The 20182-nt window shown below is 27.5% G+C and overlaps 1 protein-coding gene across 3 annotated transcripts in view; it reads left to right on the plus strand.

The window, feature by feature from the left end:
- The window catches only part of LOC136071872 (endothelin-converting enzyme homolog), a 40386-nt gene that overhangs the window by 19782 nt on the left and 422 nt on the right, over positions 1–20182 (plus strand). For all 3 annotated transcript variants that reach the window (XM_065797418.1, XM_065797419.1, XM_065797420.1), the window contains 14 exons: positions 28–93; positions 448–561; positions 649–738; positions 914–1047; positions 1156–1378; positions 3667–3765; positions 4074–4151; positions 9698–9801; positions 9923–9981; positions 17672–17723; positions 18678–18745; positions 19250–19374; positions 19632–19697; positions 20059–20151. In XM_065797418.1, the coding sequence (XP_065653490.1) occupies positions 28–93; positions 448–561; positions 649–738; positions 914–1047; positions 1156–1378; positions 3667–3765; positions 4074–4151; positions 9698–9801; positions 9923–9981; positions 17672–17723; positions 18678–18745; positions 19250–19374; positions 19632–19697; positions 20059–20151 (1371 nt within the window). The remainder of the gene's footprint in view (positions 1–27; positions 94–447; positions 562–648; positions 739–913; positions 1048–1155; positions 1379–3666; positions 3766–4073; positions 4152–9697; positions 9802–9922; positions 9982–17671; positions 17724–18677; positions 18746–19249; positions 19375–19631; positions 19698–20058; positions 20152–20182) is intronic.

Below are 20182 nucleotides of genomic sequence, written 5' to 3' on the forward strand. Positions count from 1 at the left end.
AAGCTAACTTTTATATTTTATAATTAGATATCACCACCTGACCTTCCCTTGGAACCTGATATGTATATGTCAGAAGAAGAAGAAGATAAAAAGGCATCTATATATTAAAAATTACTTTTACTTAAAAAATTTTTTTTTATAAAATGTCTTAATAATTTAAAGTTCTGATTTCAAATTTAAGTTTTTATTTTTGTATTTTGAACATGTGTTTTTGAATATTAGTGCAGTTTCAAAGTTGCTTCCAAGCAGTTTTAAAGTTTCAGTAGTTGATTTTATTTTAAAATGTCATGCCTTTGTTCTAACGGAGAAAAACAGTTTAGGCAAAAATATTTTTACCAACGTATAAATAAACGTTAAATCTGAAAATATAGAAAAATGTCATTTTACTGAGGTAATATAAATCTATTATATACACTGAGATAATATAAATCTATTAAAATAATTTAGATATTGGGGAAATACAAAAATCTTCTCGTCAATTATGTGGCGTTACTTGGACCAGACAAAGACGCAGAGAAAAATATAGAAGAATTGCTGAATTTCGAAAAAAACGTTGCGCAGGTCTGCTTATAATGTTTCAAATTCTTTAATGTAAAATATTCAATACTAACAAAATATTATTAATGATTAATTACATAATATTTTAAGATATTGGTATCACCTGCCGTTAAAGACAACATTACAAGAGATACTAACAATACATCAGTTCAGAATTTTTTAAATGCAATCGGAAACCAAGTAATATATTTTATTTGCAGAAAATAAATTTTAAATGCAGTAAAGACGCGCAGTTTTAAAGTTACGCGCGCGTAGTTTTAAAATTACGTAGTTTATACTACTTTATAACATTCTATTTTACTAAAAATGATTGTTTTATTTTAACTTTCTATTTTTTTAATTTTATTTGGTACAGATTGATTGGTTACGTGTTATTTCGAGTTTATTTCAACCATTTAGCGTAAAAGTGAGTTACGAAACAATTGTTTCTGTCAGCAGTTTTGAATACTTCAAGCAGCTTAACAATCTTTTGACGAAGACAAACCCTCAGTAGGCTTTTTTACTTTTAGAAATTAATATCGTCCGTGTATATATACTTGTTAATGATATATTATAAACAAGATCTTATGATTTTTGAAAAATTTATTTACATTTCAGGATTGTTAAAGATTATATTATATGGGTATGTGTTTGGAAATTTGGTTCATACGCGTCCGCACCTTTTTTGGAAGCCGATCATAGTTTTCAGAAAGCTATATCTGGAGTCGAAAATCAACCAGAAAGATGGCGAAAGTGCATTATGGATTTAGAGCAAACAATGGGTTTCGCTCTTTCATCTTTGTACGTAGAAAAATCGTTAAAAGAGGAAGACAAATCAAAAGTAAGATGAACTTACCCTATGTTTGATGATGGTATTTAATAACGTCTTGCTAAAGTTTACAACTTATTGTCTTATAATGACAAATTGTCATTGTTTGAATTTTGAAAGCATGCAAAACAACTACAACTATAGCACAAAGATTAACATATTTTTGTTATAGAATACACAATAGATATTATTTATTTAATATTCAAGTTTATCCGACTTAAATAAATAATAATCGATACAAAAAAAAAAAAAAAAAAAAAAACATAAACTTAAACATACATTCTTTAAACAATAAAAAAAAAAATACGACGTTAAGCCATTATTAAACTTTTAAAAATTTGACTAACAACTTGCGCTTGCGCGCTAATAACTAATAAACTCAACATAATAACTTGTGCTTGTGCAGCGTCATTAAACCTTGGTCTTATGTACATGGTTTTCATATAGTTTATATACTTCCTCATAAGTAATCAATTTCTCTAATTACTGTCAGGTCAACTTGAATTTTTACATTTTTTTACCGAAACAAGTTTTTTTGGTAGATCGACTGGAAGTTTAATGTTCGGTTAAACTTCCTACAAAACCACCTTTGCACCACCTTTCTTCCATTCCTGTAATGAAAGCCATAGCTCTTAAAATTTTCACAACACCTGCTTTTCTATCAATTACTACACCCTTTTCTTCAAAGCAAATAACCGCCGTCATTAAACAAAATCACGTCATTTGAATGTCGAATTTCCGACAAGTATAAATACGATGTTTCCTTTGTTCATTTATGTATACCTATTTAAATCTTGTTTTAAAGTAGTTATTTGAGTTCATCAGATGTTTTAACGGACTTATTTAAACCGGGGTTAGTTTCTCAAATATTAATCATTTTCTTATGGCTAAAAAGCATTTTGCTATCACTCAAACGAAATAAAGTCAACAACTGTTAAACTTCCAATTTGGTAGATCTTTGTAAATTTTAAGTTAACGTTGTTGATTTATAAAGTATTCATTTCTATCACATGGGTAGAATATCAATTTAAAGTTTTTTAGCTCCTTTTAGAAGCCATGTTAGTTTGACCACAAATAATCCATTTAAAATCTTTTTTTAGAGCTATAGGGTTTATTAAAGGTTTTTCTGATTATACTTCCTGTCATAAATATATAATAACTATTCATTCCAACTTAAACGTTTGAAGATTAGATTGAAGAAGTTTGAAGATTATTTCCCGACAATTCGTTTTCTGCTAAATTTTAAGTTTTAAAAACTTGAATTAGTTTTCGATGTAAATTTTAAATCTTGGTTTTGGCTGTGTTAAATGGGTTACACAGAAAATTTAAGAAAAGAGCTTCAATGTAAATACTTACCCTCACTAATATGCACCTCATCATGTAAATACTCACCAATATGCACCTCATCATGTAAATACTCACCAATATGCACCTCATCATGTAAATACTCACCAATATGCACCTCATCTAGTATTTTTAGAACTTTTTCTTTGAAGCTAATTGTTTCTTAAAAATTTTTCTTGTCTAATACTTTAAAGTTTAATTTCTTTTCTAATGTTTCTGTAGATAGAATCGAGGGCTTGAAAATTTCAATAATATCATTTAAGTTCTAATTCGTATAATTTAAATTGTATGATTTCATTTTCTTGAGATAATGATTTTATGTTGGTGTTATGATCACCTGTAATAATAAATAATATATATAATAAAAATGATAGCTTATTTGAATGATTCTAATTATCTTCTCCAATTTAAAATGCTATTAATTTTTTAAATAAAACTTTAAATAAATTAAATAAATTGTATTAAATAAATTTATATTAATGCTGCAAGAACTATTACTTGATTTGGATACCTTTATTTATTGCCTCACTCCACGTTATAGTCGGTAAAAAGCAAGTTTTATGCAAAACAAGTATTATTAAAAACCATAAATCTGACTCTAACCATGTGTCTTGTTTTTTTTAAGACTAACTATACCCTAACTCAGACGCTTAAGGTTAGAGTCCTCGTTAGCGTATGACTTCTTTTTCGAGGACTTATTGAAGGGAGGTCTCTGAAATACTCTTCCGCCCAAAAATGAACAAACTAATGCTAATATAAACCTACTACTAAACTAAGTTATTTATATTTTAAGATGTGTGTAGTACTTTTAAACCTCCATTTAATTACTTATATTGCATGTTGCTTGTTTTATAGAATTATTCTATTACAAAATTAAATGTTTATTAAAATTAATTTGCTTAGGTAACTAATTTTTTATTATTTCAAAAAACTATATCTTGTTTTGATTATTTAAGGCTTCAGAAATCATCGAAAACGTTCGGAAGGAATTTAAAAATAATTTAGTAAATGCTGATTGGATGGACGTTGCCACAAAAGCAGCAGCCTTTAAAAAGGTAACTGAAACAAAGCGCGTTTTTACCCGCGAATGCTTGTTTGACTCTGATAGTGTTTATGCTATTCAGCCTAGTTTTTCGTATCTTTTAATTTTTACTATACATTTTTAAATTTTTTAAGTTATTTTATTGGTTAAAACAAAAGCTTCAATTTCACGTTGCTTTATAAATACACAAATTTTCTTAAAAACTAACTTAAAATAAATAAATAAAACAGACTTAAAATAAAAATAAAAGTAACTTGTAAATATGAGAGAACTATTTTATTCTTTGATTTGAATTAGGAATTTTATTTATGGGTTATATAGGTTGATTTTATGCTCAGTAACGTTGGTTTTCCAGAGTTTATCAAAAACGAGCAAGCTGTTGACAAACTTTACGAAAAGGTAATTTTAATTTTTTAAGTTTATATTTAAATTATATTTTTTAATTTTATATTTATTATACCAAATATATTGTAGCTAGGATCTTTAGTAAATTGAAAACTTTAATTAACATTGCAACAAAATTTATCAAAGTAAAAACTTTAATTTAATTAATATAAACTTAAAATACTTAAGTTTAATAATATAAACTTAAAAATAAATAAAGAAGTAATATAATTTGTTTTTGTTTCTTTTTTACTCATATTTGTATTTTTTATACACGCGTATTGACTATATAAATGCAAATGTATATAAATGCAATACCTATTACTTAAAAAAGTTAAGTTAAAAAATTGGTATTAAGGAAAAAGCTGTTCAACAGATAATTTATTTTAAAAAACTACAATTGTCAGCGTAAGTGGCCATCTTTATTTTATCTTTTAGAATGGAATACAATACAAGAGTGAATGAGTGGCCTCTCATTTGATATACTGTCAATAAAAAGTTAAAGTAGGGTAATGGCGCTTATGATGGCATACTTAACTTTGAAGCTTCATTATTCAGTATCCTAAAGACCAATAATAAAATTTTTGATATGGATACATTCCTTGTTACATTTAGAACAATAATAACCCTAGGAGTTTTCATTAGTTTTGTTTTTTTATAAGTTATTCCTATTTTAAAAAAAAAGCACAAGTATACCATCATAGGCAACCACTGCTCCTAGGATGGCATAGGGGAGGATGGGGCTAGTTAGGATCAAGGGTAAATTCATGGTTTCATTTAACTTTAGAGTCTTCCCTCAGAAAAGCCAGAAATTACTCGGAACCATCCTAATTTACCATTTCATGCTACACAGCAGCATTGTAAAGTTTCGTGAATGTGCATACGATATATTGCGTTTTATGTATATCTTGGACCAAAAGAAAAACTTCAGAAGCATTGCTTTCTTTTTACTTTACTTAAAAATAGGTTTTTCTTATAACAAAAAAGGTTTTCCCAACTCGTCAATAATGCAATACACCCAACTCGTCAGTATGCCATCATGGGAAGAAGTCATCATTTTCATTAAAACAAGCTGTGTCTGCCTTATTTAAAAGATAAAATTAAAGTAAGTATTCCACTAAACGCACAAAACTTGGATATAAAATGCATGAAAATTCCCTTTCTGCACAGATAATAATAAAATCACAATCTTAAATATATGAAGGGAATAAAACTACTACAGCACATCCCAAAATCGATTTTTGTTGATTTTGAAAACAATATTTGTGCACAAGGGACATATTTTCACTAAAAACAATGTAAGTCAGAATAATCATGTAGGTCTAATCACTTTTTCACCAAAACCAATTTTTATGGAAATATGACCGGTATGCCATCATAGACGCTATGCCATCATAGGCGCCTTTCCCCTTGTTTACTAATTTTTCATAAACTAATATAAATCTAATTTTAGTAAGAGTTCATAATAAATTCAAAAATCTTGTGCTTATTTTAAAATAAAATTAAGAAAAAAAAGCACACACAAAAGTTAGGTAGTTAACACAATGTTCGTAAAAAAATCTTTCTTAGAAATAATTTTTTTAGCCCATTTACATTTCATAACTATATTTACACTTACTTACAAGTGCCAAATCCAAAATAACAGATATAAAATATATAAATCGATATATAATAAATAGATATCAAAAAAATAAAGTCCAGAAATAATAAATATTCCAGTATACAACTCCAAGATAAGATAAATATCCAATATCGAATACAACAATTAAATAATCGAAACATAAATACTCTGGTAAATATATCTCAATATTCTTCTAAATGAAAGAATATATAATTACCATAAATAAAGATATTACTATGTGCGGTAGTGGTGTAGCCCTCGCTTCATAAGCAAGAGGTTCTGAGTTCGATCCCGACGAAGTTTCTCCGCGCAGCTGCCTTGTTCGTTACGTTTCGAGTTTCAGAGTTATAGAGTTGAGAGAGGGTTATAACCACAATTAAGTAGCCGCCTCGTCTGTAGTGGCCTTCTGGGCCATGGGGAGGTGAATTAATAAAAAAAAAACAAAAAAAAAACAACAACATAAAATCCAGATCTGTAAACAAAAGAATGTTTCAGTTAATTTTAATGATAGCTTACAGTGTTTATATAAAAAATTGTATTTGAAATGGTTAATTAAGTTATTATTATTAACTTTATTAACTTTTTATTTTTGCTGATTAAACAATATTACAATTTTCCATATAAATAAATAACATCGTAAACATAAAAAACGTTTTTAATTTTTTAGTATATATATACTGTTAAAATAAGTCGGGAACTCAAAGAAGGTAAGGATGATGCGCTTATCATCACAACCATTTCATAGAGCCCCTTTAGCCACTTATTAAAAAAAAAAAACAATTTAATTTTTAAAGTAAAATAAAAGTTCGATATATAAAAAAGCTCTTTTTTTTTTTTAGTTTAAAAAAAAATATTAAAAACAATAAAAAGAAGAAAAAAAAATTTAAAAATCTGAAAACAAATACTGTAAACTATAATATATATGTCAGGAATTGAGGAAATGCATTTTAGTTTATCGTTTAAACGATGAAATGCTTTTTAGGTTTTTAATATTTTTATCTTGGAAATGATTCCATATTGATGGACCACGGTTTGTAATTAGAAAACTTGACTGCTGTGATTTGATTGTACTTATAAAGTGGGATTCCACCCTAATAACCTAGCGGACCTAGTTAGATTCCACCCCAATAATCTAGCGAATAAACTTATCCGCTAGGGGTGATATAATGATTGATGCTGTAAAAAATATGTTGTTTGTTAATGGAACATTGACACCTAAAAGATGTTTAACCACAATGAAACTTCCGAACTCATTAAATATGAGTTCGTCAGAAGTAGATAATGGTCAACATTTCTCTGCAATAAATTAGTACCGGAAATTTAATAAACTGTATTATAGAGAGTAAAAGTTCAAGTTTTATAGATTTTTTGCAAAAGAATAAATAAAAAAGAAAAACTCAAATATGTCATAAATTGTTATTTAATAACTTTTAATTTAATTTAAATTTCTAATCATAATTTAATAAAATCTACAAATTCTTTGATAAAAAGTGAATAAAAAATATACCAAAGAAAGTAGTAGCATATTATGATGATCCAACAAGATTACTTGTAGAGCCACCTTACACAACATGATTAAGACTACTGTTAGATCAAGTTAATCATGAACATCTACACCATTTTAAAAATTATAAAAGCAAAACTATTTTCTAAATCTTTGAACATTATTCAAATTGAACTAGTTTTATGGAAATTCTTGTTGAAATTTTGGTTATATGGACACCTAGTTACTAATTGATGCTTCAAAAAGATGGACAACTAGTTAGTAATTGGTGACAGCATGAAATATTATATGGTAATGACATGACATACTAATTTATGACAACATGGCATACTAATTTATGATAACATAGCATTCTTATTTATGATAACATGGCATACTAATTTATGACGATATGGCATACAAATCGGACAACTAGTTATTGTGGTAGAAAAAAATTGCACAGAATAGAGTTTGAATGGTGTAACGGAACAAGTTTGAAAATGCAGCAAGATCTATATCATCAGTAATGACCCACGTTCATCCAAATTTTTAGTAGTAGCAATAATAACTAGTTCTGGTAGTAGTAAATTAGAAAAACATTCTAATTTACTTATGATCTTACAGATTCTACAGCACTAAAAAAGATTCATGGAATACTTAAAATATATGGATACTTGTTATTCTACGCTATGACTTAGGTATCAGTATAAAAAAAGTCTTTGGCTAAACCAACAACATGGAGCTACGGAAGAAAAAAAGCTTATTTCCAGAAATTTTATTTTTTTAATACTTTGTTTTAGGTGCCCCAAAAAAGACCTTGGTGCTCTGTGACAAGACGCTAATGGTCTTGTCACAGAGCACCGTAGAAGAGCATTTAACTAAGAAGTTCACGCCTCCTTCCTTACCAATTACACAAAATATTCCCAGAGTCGTCATTGATTTTTGTTCTCTTGTTTCTAAAGCAAACGCTCCAACCACTGCGCTATGTCTACTTGATATAGAAAATCATTTTTAAGATTAGTAAGGAAAAAGCAAGTAGCAAAAACAATTGGAAAATATATATATATATATATATATATATATATATATATATATATATATATATATATATATATATATATATTTGTTACTTGGGCAATTATTTACTAAATAATGCATCAAAAAGAATTAGGAAAGAAAAGAGTTTGAAAAAAAGAGCTCAAAAAAGAGTTTTAAGTGAGAAAACAAGTTTGACAGAGCAGCAAAATCTACATCATTAGTAATAAATCACATTCATACAAGTTTTTAATAAAAAAGAATTACTGATTACACTTGTAAAGTATATTGCATCTGTACTAAACTCCCATTGTTATATCTTTCTAACATACATCTTTCCGATATATTCATATTTACATACATATATATATATATATACATTTTAACAATAATAAATGTCATAAGTTCTTTTTTTGTTTGATCGCTACAAAAAAAAAAAATAATAATAATGATAAATACTTTTGTGAACTAAACAAGGTTTATTTTTTCATTTTACACATAAATTAATAAAAACCTAAAAGAAAAGATGAGTAACAAATACATCTGAATTACGTGAAATGGTGCACCCACATTTTTAGGTACAAGACCCTAACACTTTTTTTTAAATGGTAGCAAAAACAAAGTAGAAAAACAAATAACTACACAAATTTTTATAATAAATGTTTTTTTTTTTTTTTTTTAAGTTTTCATAAACAATAAAAACAAATTGTGGTTTCATATTTCCAAAAATATAAAGTTGCAATTTAAATAAATTATGAATATAAGTTTTAAAAGTTAAAAAAACAAATTAAAATAATCAGTACCGGCTGATTATTAGACAGATGCTGATTCAGGTAGCAGGAAAAAATCCCCCCAAAAAAATCCCCCTGGAATTTTTTTACAGCGCATAAAATAAACGATATATCAATATAATAGTTGTTTATAATATAAATAGTTTATACATACGTATTATAATACAAACAGAACCTTAATCCTTCATTTTTCATAAATCAAATGACAAATAGGTAGAACATGCAAGGAGTGTACAAACATACACTGACAAATAGGTTGAACATGTAAGGAGTGCCGTTACATTAACTGAGGATTTTGGTTTGGGCAGGCAATCTATCAATTTCAAAGCAATATTTTTTTTAAATTTTAGTTTTTTCGGGGGATTTTTTCCGGGTGGATTTTTTCCTAGAACCGCTGATTCAGAATTAACAAGTTGTATCTCGTTAAAACAATGTTTGAAAATCGTCTAATAGTGACTCAAAAACACTGTTATTTTTTCACTACCTAGAAAATCACAATTCAATTAGGTTGTAATTTGATAATTTGCTTTTTAATACATAATTTTGGACTTTTCAAAAAACAAACTGAGCGTAATTTATGATCAGAATATTGATAAAAGCTATCAAACAATAAAATTGAAATTTTTTTTAGATTGTTGTAAACGAAAAGAGTTACTTTAAAAATATATTGGAAATGTATAAAGACAAGCGGTTGTCGAACCTGGGTCTTATTAACCAGCTTGTAGATAGATCGTCGTAAGTACTTTATATTCAACGTTGTTTTTTAAACTTAGTTAACAAGTAAAAACAAAAATTTGCAAGCATGATTTTTGAATAAACTATTTTAGTTATGTTTAATTGGTTATTTATTTTTTAGTTACGATTTGCCACCAACCATAGCAGATGCGTTTTACAACAAACAAAAAAATAAAATGGGTTAGTTTTAATTTTAATTAGTAATTATTACCGTAATAAAAACTTTAAAAATATTTTGCTACACAAGTTACGAGTTTTTTTATTGAGAGAGACAATTTCTTCTCTCTCAGAACTATTTTTTTTTAACGAAATCATAAAGTGGGTTTAAAAGTTTTTTTATAAAGTACTTAAATAAACTTTATAAGAGGCTGGGTGAATAAAAAAGAGCAATTGCTTTTACTCAGTAATTGGTCAGCTTTACGTGAATAAAATCTTTGAAATTTTTTTTTTTACTTTTATTCACGTTAAGCTGAACAAATACTCCAGAAACCTTAAGAAAAAGCAACTCTTTTTTTTTTTCACCCGGCTTTTGGTTTCCCTTTTTAATTGGCTTTTATTATTAATTAATAAGTGACGTAATTGCTATATTATTTAGTTAGTTTGCTTAAAACTAAACAATTTTTTGAATATATATATATAGCAGCTGCGATATTCACAAAAACTTGCAGTATTTGCGAAATGCTAAGGAGCTGCAATATTTGCTTCAAAATTTGCTTCAAAATTTTTTGCTTTTCAAAATATTTGCTTCAAAATTTTTCAAAAAAAGCTGATGGTTTGCTTTTTTTGAAAAAGCAAACCATCCGCGGTGCTCTGTGGTAAGACCGTAAAGACTTCTTGGGGCACCTAAATAAAATTAAAAAAAAAAGAAAAGAAAGTGATTAACATCAACAACCATAAAAGCTTTTTTCTTATATGAAATTACTGATTTATATAATATTTCAACAAATTCGTGCTAAAGATATGTGGACGTTAACCATGTAAGATTCAATTCGGTGCAAGGACATGACAAGTTTATGCAACTAATAAACAAACAAGATTCCACAATTAAATATACTTCAAAAAAGAAAACAATGAGAAACAGCTAAGTAGATATAACTGTGATAAGCACTGAAAATTGTACTTTGATTTATAAGTTCATCAAAAAACCTGCTGTAACCAATACCAAAACAAAACCAAACTCCTATATTTATCCTAAAACAATTATGAGTTATTAGTTTTCAAAAGTATTGATAGAAACGTTTGAAAACTGGTTAATACTTAATTGCGTTTCAGTACTCAACCGTAACAATGGACCAAGAAAACAATATTATTATTTATGAACTAATTTTTATTTAAGTATATTAAGTTTTATTTTTTTTAATGTCTACTACAACGCTTTTTGTGTAAAAAGTTTTTGATCAGTTTTTGTATTTTTGATTATATTTTATGATCTGTGATTCAGCTTTTGTGATCAGATTAAATATATGGCAAGAGAAAAATGCCGTAAATCGTGTATAAAGTTGAAACAAACATAATGTAAAAAATTCCTTTAAATAATTGACATTATGAGAGTAGCTTTTTTTAAAGATGATTTTTTATAAAAACATTTTAAATAACAGTTTTTATATACATTTTTTAAATACTATTTGGAAAATAGGAGAATGAAAGCATAATTATTTAAACTTGATGGTTAGCTGGCATTTTTTATTTTTTGACTTTCTATGGCATTATCATGCACTGTTCACAATGAAAACATTGATTTATACGCAAATAAAACCAGCGTAACTCAGAAAAGAAGTTAAGAAAAGTTAAGAGTAACCTCCACTGAACTCTATAAAAATTGTTATAGAGATCATTGGTGGCGTCCTCGAATGTAGAGGCCCGCATAAAAATTGTGGCCTGCATAAATAAATTCAGCTCATAAATAAATAAATTCACCAATTTAAATTTAAAAATTGCAGAATTTATATTTAGTGTATAGCTCAAATAAAGCTTTTATAAAAATGCTGTTATAAAAATTTTAACTGAAAATTAAAAAACTGAAAGTCCGAGCGATTCAATTTATTACGAACTTCTGAATTGAAGTTCATTGTTGAAAACAAGAACTCATAAATTTAGCCATAAGATCTTTTGATAATGTATTTAATTTGTTTATGTGAGATCAGCTGGTTTATATCATCTATTTCTAAAAAAAGCCACATTTTGTTTTTCTTTTAGATATTAGGGTGCTCCAAGAAGACCTAAATGTCTTGTCACAAAGCACCACTTAAGACCATTTAACTAGAAGGCTCACGCTGCTTTTATTAACGATATTTCATATTAAGCCGAAATAAGCATCAAAACTTGGATTTCTTGATTCTAAAGCAAGCGCTCTAAACATTGCGCCACGGCTGCTCAAATAAAAATAAAAAAAATATATAAATAAATAAAAAATAACTCAAGACATAACAAATGTCATTACATATTATTAATGGTTACATAATGATTTTAAAATATTCTTTGTAACAAGGACAATTTAACAGGCTTATTTAAAATAGACTTGATACATTGACTTATTATACACTACCAAAACTGTGACTGTATTGTAATAACTACTTTATTTTTCTAAAAATATTCCTTAGTAAAATTAAATAAGAAAATAAAATAAATGATAGCGATGGATGAAATGAATAATTGAACAAATCTGCATTATTATGCCTAATTGTAATATAACTTACTCTAAAAAAAACTAAAAAAAAATAAATTTTTATTTCATAGTATATATTTAAAATAAAAAAAAAAAAAATTTTATAATACAAAAGTTTTACAAAATTAAAAAAAAAAAAATCTAATCGGAGTTAAAAGCTTTTCAAAGAGATAAATACTTTAAATTTTGGGTAGATTAGGGTAATATGAGCACCTTAAGCGAAAATTGAAATATTTTTAAAAATCATTAAGCTGGGTCCAAAGTTTTTGCGAATAAGCAATTTCATGGCCTACTATATAACACGGCCGGATTTGTTGCCTTGAACGCAAAAAATTAGGCCGATTTTAGGTTTTTAGCTTTTGAATCAAAACCTGAAGGTAATTCTATAAAGACATTAATAATATTTAAATTATTTGCTCTTAGCTATAATTATTACTATTACCAAAATTCTTAACCTTCAAACACTAAAACAGTTAGCTAATAATAAATCATGATTGCATTAAGCCGAATGAACTATCTATTTTAGCCATCAATTTTAATCTACAAAATCTTAGTCTTAAAATTATTGGTTCAAACAACTAAAATTAACAAAAATTTTAGTAAAACTAGCATAATTTTTAAATGTACACATTTACTGAAAGCATTTACATATATTACAAAAAGATTAATCAAGTCAAGTTTCTTTCGTTTCTCAAAAAAACAATATACATATACTATGTTGTTATGGGTTTATTCATTTGTCTTTTTTGGTTTGTCGAACTTTAAAGGCAGCAACTTCATTTTTTCTAATGTTTCCATTTTTAATTTGTTGCTCATTGTTAAAATATATGTTGGTAATAATTGTGTTTACCAAATGCCTTCCCCATTCCTCATGTTCTATACACATAAAATCACTATCACTTGGTTGATATTTTTCTAGCGCTAGCAAGGATGCATTTTTTATATCATGGGAATACTTTAATAACATTTTCTTTACAGTGTCCAGAATTATAAACCCATTACAAACATAGTTAGCTAATTCTTTGGAAGGTTTTGTTAAACCACCACGTGAAAGAATTTCCAAATATTCTGTTGAGACTTTATTGAAACTTAATGATTTCAGACAGTTAGAACAGTTATATTTATCCCCAATCTTTTTCGTGATGTAACCAGATATATTGATTGCAACTTCGTAAGAGTCATGACAAAGCTCATTCTCTTGAATTTCATTACTATATTTTTCCAATTTTATTAAAAGTTCATTTTTGTCAATTTTTGTATCAAGTTTAAGATTGCTCGTCCAACAATTGATATTGGTTTTAATTAAGGATTTCATGCATAATATCTTTTCAGAGCTTTGAACTTCACGTAAACTGACTAAAAATCTTCCACCGCTCATTTGTCGATATTTACTGAAATGTCTTTCTAATGGATCAGTTTGAAACCTGCTAGTTAAAACATATTTATATCCTTCTGAAAATAAATCTTCAATCAGACTTGCAGTACCCTTCAGTGTTGTAATTAATGCATTAGTTGTTTGAGCAGATAAAGTATACTTATTACATCTTTGAAACTGCAAGTTTTTCCATTCATTAATCCATGTTGCAAAAACTCGAAAAAATTGTGACTTTTTGTCACCTGGAATAGCTGCATTACCAATCCTATTGTTTGTATTAAACATTACCTTTGAATTAGAAATAGTCCACCAAATATTAATAAGCCTTAGAAATCCAGCAGCTGCAGTTTTGTTTGGAAAATAGCTGATGATTGCAGCAGAGGTGGTTTCATCAAAAATATTTAAAGCTAAAGGAACACTTTGTTTGTTGTTTCCTGGATGTAAAGTTTGGGCAGACAATTTGAAAGCTTTTTTTAAGTTAGCAGGTAACAATTCATCTTTCTCATAAACATTATGCAATAAACTCCAAGAAATTTCTCCAGCTTCAACATGAATAATATCATCAAACTCAATAAAATCAAAAGGTGGAAATACAAACCGTTTTGAATTTAATAAATTATTTCTAATGTTTTTCAGTAAATGAACACTGTCATATAAATTGTAAACCCGGTGTCCCATAAAAGTAAAATATATTTCATTATCTTGTTCACCAAACTTTAAACGTAGAATTTTAAATGCTGAAACATTTGTTGCATGATTGTCAGTTATTATAGCTCGTACATTAAAAGATGCTTTATATAAAGTATCTAACGTTTCTTCTATATGTGAACTAATCATAGAACCAGAAATTTGAAATTCTGGACAGGCCTTAATTACAAAGGGGATAGATTCTTTCAAGCTAACCACCATGAACACAACTATACCAGAATAGAAATTACCATCATCATCAGCACCAATTAATCTTCCTCCATGATATTGGACACCTTTTTGTAAATACATCTCATCAATTAAAACAACACAGTCAGCACTAATACTACCATTTTCCAAAAGTAATAATAATCCTGATAATGGATCAATGCCACCCTTTGAAAGTGATTTTAAATAAGACAACGAAGGAAGTGGAAACTCTTCTAATAGCAAAGTATAAGCCTGTTTTGATGTATATCTGTGCATTAGAGAAAATCTAATGATTTCATTTGTGTAGATTGGACGTCCTTGTGGTTTATAAAGAGATAATTTATATAAATCTGATAATACACTTTTTGATACGTTCTTTGCAACTTCATGCATATAAGAAACAAAATTAACAAGCATACTGGCACTGGTCAATTTACAAACACTGCCTTCTCTAAACCATTTAGGCAATGGAACTGGGATACCTTTCATATGTAGCTTTACATGTAAGTCTTTATCAATAGTAATACTCTCAATGTTAGGAGTAACATCCCCGTCGTCGAAATAAATTCGAAGAAATAACACACGGTTATCAACTAGTTTAAATGAAAATCCTGCTGGACAAAAACTTTCATTAAGATCTATAATGCTTTTAATTGTATCATGTTTTCTAAAATCGTATGTTTCATCGAGAAAAGGATGAGAATATATACGAACTGCAGGGGGCTTACGTAAAGCTGAGGTTGATTGAATTAAAGATGGCTTTGATAGGATGTTTTGGTTGGTAATAATTGTTGGTATAGGATTTTCGCAATAATTCAATGTTATACGTTTACCTCTTTTCAAATATTTATCTTCAAAATGATCGATACATATAACTGAGTTTTCTGTGGGGCTCCAATCAGCTCGGTTGACAAACTTAATCCAACAATTTCGAAGATCTAACTGATTGCTATCAGGAAAACTAAACACAGTTTTGTATGTTACGTGGTTGCTGTTACTGGAACATTCTTCAATCTTTCGCTTATAATTACTTCTACAACCAACAACACAACACTTTTTTGGCATTGCAAAATAAAGTATTACTTGAATTAAAAAAAGTTTAATTTAAGATTGTTAAATCGGTTCATTGTAAACTTCAAACTCGTGTTTTTTCGGCCCACTAATTTTTTTGCGTTCAAGGCAACAAATCCGGCCGTGTTATATAGTAGGCCATGGCAATTTATAAGGATCCGTACTCATGATCCACTTTGATATTTGGGCACCCGAAATATTTTTTTAAAAACAGAAACTTTAAAAAAGTACCAAAAGTGCTCAACAACAACAAAAAGCAAAAAGCAATATATTTACCAGAAATATAGATGTTTTACATAAGAATGTTATACGTTATAAAAAATATTTGTACAGTCTACATTCTGGATGGTTCACTCTCATATAGCTAGGCTAAATCGAGGAGAGCGACCATATATTACCCAGACCACTTGGTAATACGAGCACTTTAAATTAGCTTAAAAAAATAACATTATTGAAGTAAAAAAATACCAACCTGATAATTAGAACTAATTTTTGGAATAATGATTTGTTTTTAATAGAACTTATCATTAAAAGATCAAATTTTAATCCACTTTTTGTTGAAACGATACAACTATATTTTCCGCAAAAAAAAAAAAAAAATTTTTTGCGGAAAATATAGTTGTATTGTTTCAGAAAAATATTTAGTACTGTTGAAATATTATATTTTTTTACTATGTTTTGTTTTTATTTAAAAAACAATAAAAACTAGTGTTATTTTAGAACTTTAAACTTGGTAATTTCCATAAAAAACACTGGGTAATTTGAGCATGCTCATATTACACAAAAATGGCATCTTTAAATAAAGTCAGTCAAAGCTAAATGTTTCTATGGACTGTTTTTCAAACAAAAATGAATTTGATTTTTAGGTAACATATTTTTCTTTTAAAAAAAATTAATTTCATTATTTTAGCACCAAAATTTCGCGCCACAGATTTATTCATGCTATTATTTTAACAACGTAAAAAATTTAACAGTGTTTTAACTAGATGATAGCCGCTATCTACTGCATATAAATTTACGCTAATTGTACTAATTCCTATTATCACCTCATAAAGTTGATTGAAAAAATACAAAGCAACTTTATCTAAAGAATTCTTAAGTATACTCATATTGCCAAAGTGCTCATATTACTCTAATATACCCTAAGTATTTTTAGTTTTCTTTTTTATTAAAACATTTCTTTTACATCATTTTAGCATTAGCATTTTGTATTGTCTAGTATTTCAAATAATTTTATTTTGCTTTAATGTTGAACGTAGTTATGAAATGCACAAAACTAAACTTTTAGAACAAATCATTGTAAATTTTTTTTCTTGATAATGAGCTGGACAGTTTTTTTATATGGTATGGCAAATACTATTTCAGTTTCGTTTCGTGAATACTAGTACTTCAGAATAAAACTTACGACAAAATTTACGCCAGTTCTGCAAACACTCAACCGAACAAGTTTGGTGTATGCGACTTATCGTATACACCAAACTTTGGTGGTTGGATAGCTCAGTTGGTTAGAGCGTCAAACGAATTGTTAAAACTCGGGCCGTTGTGCGATACGACGTGCAAAAATGTTGGTCAATAACGAGCGCTATTTTGGATTAGTCTTTACGACTATTTACGGCTGTTCCTATGCTAAGCCAACAATATCTTTGTATATAAGTGCATTGTATAGCAAAATAGAGCATGAAATTCAAATAAATAAATAAAAAGTATACACCAAATTTTTTTGTTGGTTTATCGTTTAGACTTCTTGTGTTTTAAACTTAAGCAAAACTTACGCTTAAATTTATCAAAAGTTTGACATATAAATAATATTGGCGAATCGCGCTCAAAGAAAACTAATTTATTTTTAAAAAATTTTTATTTAGCATTTATGGCTGGTTTGTTACATCCTCCATTTTACAGCCCGGATGTTCCAATGTAAGTTTTAATTTCGAACTTATATTTTGATTTAGAAATCGTATAACTTTATAATTTTTAATTGTTTACAAAAACTTTTTTTTTTAATTGCTAGCTGTCAATTTGATGACTTTAAACAACAAAATTAAAAATATCAAACTTTTACCGGTTGTAAAGTGCCTTCGTATTTAAGAAATATGAGGGTCATATTGGATATCAATTTATTTTTCACTAAATCATAGAATAACCATTTACACTTTAAACAAAAAGTTTAAAAACTTGATTTTTTAACGAGTATGGTTCTTTTACTAGCGAGTATGATTCTTTTAAAAAACGTATTTTATTAATGAGCATTTTAATGATTATTTAATTAATGAGATGCGGTTTGCATTTTTATGTTTATTTTAAGCTATGGATATAATTTAACTTTATGTTGAACAAAAAATTAATAAGGATGCTATAAGAGAAGTAAAGAGTAAATGCTTTTTCAGAAATATCATAACTTTCGTTAAATGATAGAAGTACAGTTTGTTTTTTAGACTACGGATGTACAATTATAATATGAGTACTATAGAATTTTTGATTAGGAGACGTCCATAAATTACGTCACGCTTGGGGGGGGGGGTTCTTTCGATAGTTTCTTTAGATGATACCTGATAAGCTTTATATATGATTAATTTAAAATTAGTGGTTTTTAAACGTTTATAAAAAATTTTTACAAAAAATTTCTTCATGTTCATTTGGTTTTGAATATACTTATAGTTGTTGTTGATCATGTTTACAGTTGGCTCCAGTAATTAGATTATAAAACATTTTTTTAAAAAACATTTATTTTATGAAATAATGTTTATTAGAATAAACATTATTTTAAATTTAATAAATGAATATTAAATTTAAAACAATATTTTTTTACTATAATTATATATGATAACATAATTTATCCTTGTTTATAACTTTACTATTTATTATTTGCAGGGCTTTAAACTACGGAGCAATGGGACTTGTCGCAGGGCACGAAATAACACACGCCTTTGACGATAGAGGTAACTTTTTTATAAAACATGTCGTTATATTAGAAAGGTAATTAAAAAAATGACCTAATTTCTGAAAGTGAGAATATGCTTATTTCGTCGAGTGTATATTATTAAAAAACTTTTCTAGAATTCCTGTTGCCAGAGCCGTGGCAAGGCTACCAACCCCCCCCCAGTTATGGGGGAAGGGGGGCAGCAAATTTAGGGGGCCCTTTTGATAATTTATAAAGCATTTTTTTATTAAAATTTTTAAGAAATTGGAGACTTAATGACTTTTTTTTCGTGGGGTTGTGGGGGCGAGAAGAAGGGACCGCGAGCCAACTAGCCACGGCACTGCTTGTCGCATTAAAATTAACTTTCTGTTTCATATATAAAAGTTTCTTTTTTTGTTGTTTAGCGTTTAAAAACCTGGTTTTTAAACGCTAAACAACAAAAAAACGCTAAACGCTAAAAAACTTGTTAAAAGGCTTTTAACTAAGGTTATCGTACAAAAACATGTGTTTTGCATAATTTTAGGAAGATTTTTCGATGAGTTAGGAGAGCATAGAAACTGGTGGAGCGAGTCCAGTCAAAATGCATTTGAAAAAAGATCCGAGTGTGTTAACCATCAATATTCAAATTATTCGATATTCGGAATGCCGGTATCACTTTTTTTAGAGATTTTTATAGTTATATATATATATATATATATATATATATATATATATACATATATATATATATATATATATATATATATACATATATATATATATATATATATACATATATATATATACATATATATATATATATATATATATATATATATATATATATATATATATATATATATAATAAACGATATATTTATATACATAAATACACATTTAAAAAATGAAACAGCTGTTTCTTTTAGATAAACGGAGTGCTGACTTTGAACGAAAACATAGCTGATAATGGCGGCATCAAAGTCTCTTTTATGGTAACTTGTAAATGATTTTTAATATTATAAGCTGTTGCTAAATTGTAACTAATATTTGTATCTTGTGTAATTTATGCATTTGAAGTCTAGAAAAACAATCAGATGTCCGAAAAAAAAAGAAAACCCTTTTTTTTGTTTGGACATCTGAAAGCATGCGTTTAAATGTGTATTAAATACCGAGAACTGAAAAGTACAATGTAAATGACAACAACTTACGTAACAAATAAAATAACAACAAACAACTTACAATAACGAATAAAACAACAATAAATAACTGGAAACAACAACGTAAATGATAACAAACGCGTTAGTTACGAGAAAGAAAATTTTTAAGTAAATAAAAAAATTGATTTTTTTAAAGGCATACCGGGAATGGTTGAACCATCAACAAGATAAAAAACTACCAGGCTTGTCTTTTACACCAGAACAACTCTTTTTTGTATATCAAGGCCAGGTTTGTATTCTAATTTTAATACAATTTTTTA

Source organism: Hydra vulgaris, chromosome 05 (assembly GCF_038396675.1).
Source record: "Hydra vulgaris chromosome 05, alternate assembly HydraT2T_AEP".
Classification (NCBI taxonomy): domain Eukaryota; kingdom Metazoa; phylum Cnidaria; class Hydrozoa; order Anthoathecata; family Hydridae; genus Hydra; species Hydra vulgaris.